Here is a 954-nt window from a genome sequence, read left to right on the forward strand (position 1 = left end):
GGGCTATCAGATATCAACGATAAAACATTGTCACTACCAAAATATAAATTGAAGTAACCTGATTCCAAGCTTCCTTTTCTTAAGGATGATATCAATCTTTTGTCCTTTGTCAACAATTGAGAAGGTAAAAGAGTATCAGTAGGAACATCAAAACTTTCCCAGAGAATATCGCCTTGTCGATTCTTCAAAACGAGGTTGCCTGTATTTAGAAGCTCAGCCGCAGCAACATCAGTATTGGTTGTATTTGTCTGCCACTTAATCCTGCCATCAACATCTGTCAAGACCATGGTTCCATCTCCCCTTAGAGATACTCTTGAGCCCTGGCCATTGACTGGCATGTCCCGGTGGGCTGTCCAAACAACAGTTTTGTCTTTGGAATTGGTGAACCAAATTGCAAACCAATAAGCGTTGCTACCCATTCCAGAAAAGCCACAGGTAAATGTATTATCTGGTGAGGTGATGAAATCATCGCCTTCGACAGATATAGAATCACCCCTTCTCAAATGAAGCAGAGACTTCGAATTTGCAGAACGAGAAAAGGACAAAACGATTAGTAAAAAGAGGAGAATACAGAGACTGTTGTCTTTGGTAGCTATCCTGTTGTTAAAGTAGGAAATCTTACAAAGCAATTTGAGAGTTTGGCTTCCCATTTTGGAACGAATTATGCTTATACCAAGAAAATGGAATGTGTAAGTATTGCAATAAACTTTATAGATAAGAATGAGTGAAATATCAGACCTCAGAAGTGTATTTATTAGAAGAGTTTTAGGATATGGACAAAAGGGGCAAATTTTCAGGTTTATTAATGCAAATATCACAAGCCAGGTCTGTTTACACAACATTGAAAATCCTCCACGTTATTAATCTATTTTAAAATTATAATATGGGTAAAAATCTAAAAATAAAAATTAGCCGTAGTTATCTTGTTAACTTCATTGTCAACGACCGCAGGTG

At 37.2% G+C, this 954-nt stretch overlaps 1 protein-coding gene across 1 annotated transcript in view; it reads right to left on the bottom strand.

Moving 5' to 3' along the window:
- The window catches only part of LOC111372836 (putative receptor protein kinase ZmPK1), a 16,584-nt gene extending 15,934 nt beyond the window's left edge, over positions 1–650 (bottom strand). Inside the window, exon 1 of the mRNA XM_022995251.1 lies at positions 59–650. Coding sequence (XP_022851019.1) covers positions 59–650 — 592 coding nt within the window. The remainder of the gene's footprint in view (positions 1–58) is intronic.
- Positions 651–954: the final 304 nt, after the last annotated feature.

Source organism: Olea europaea, unplaced genomic scaffold (genome assembly GCF_002742605.1).
Source record: "Olea europaea var. sylvestris unplaced genomic scaffold, O_europaea_v1 scaffold1038, whole genome shotgun sequence".
Classification (NCBI taxonomy): Eukaryota; Viridiplantae; Streptophyta; class Magnoliopsida; order Lamiales; family Oleaceae; genus Olea; species Olea europaea.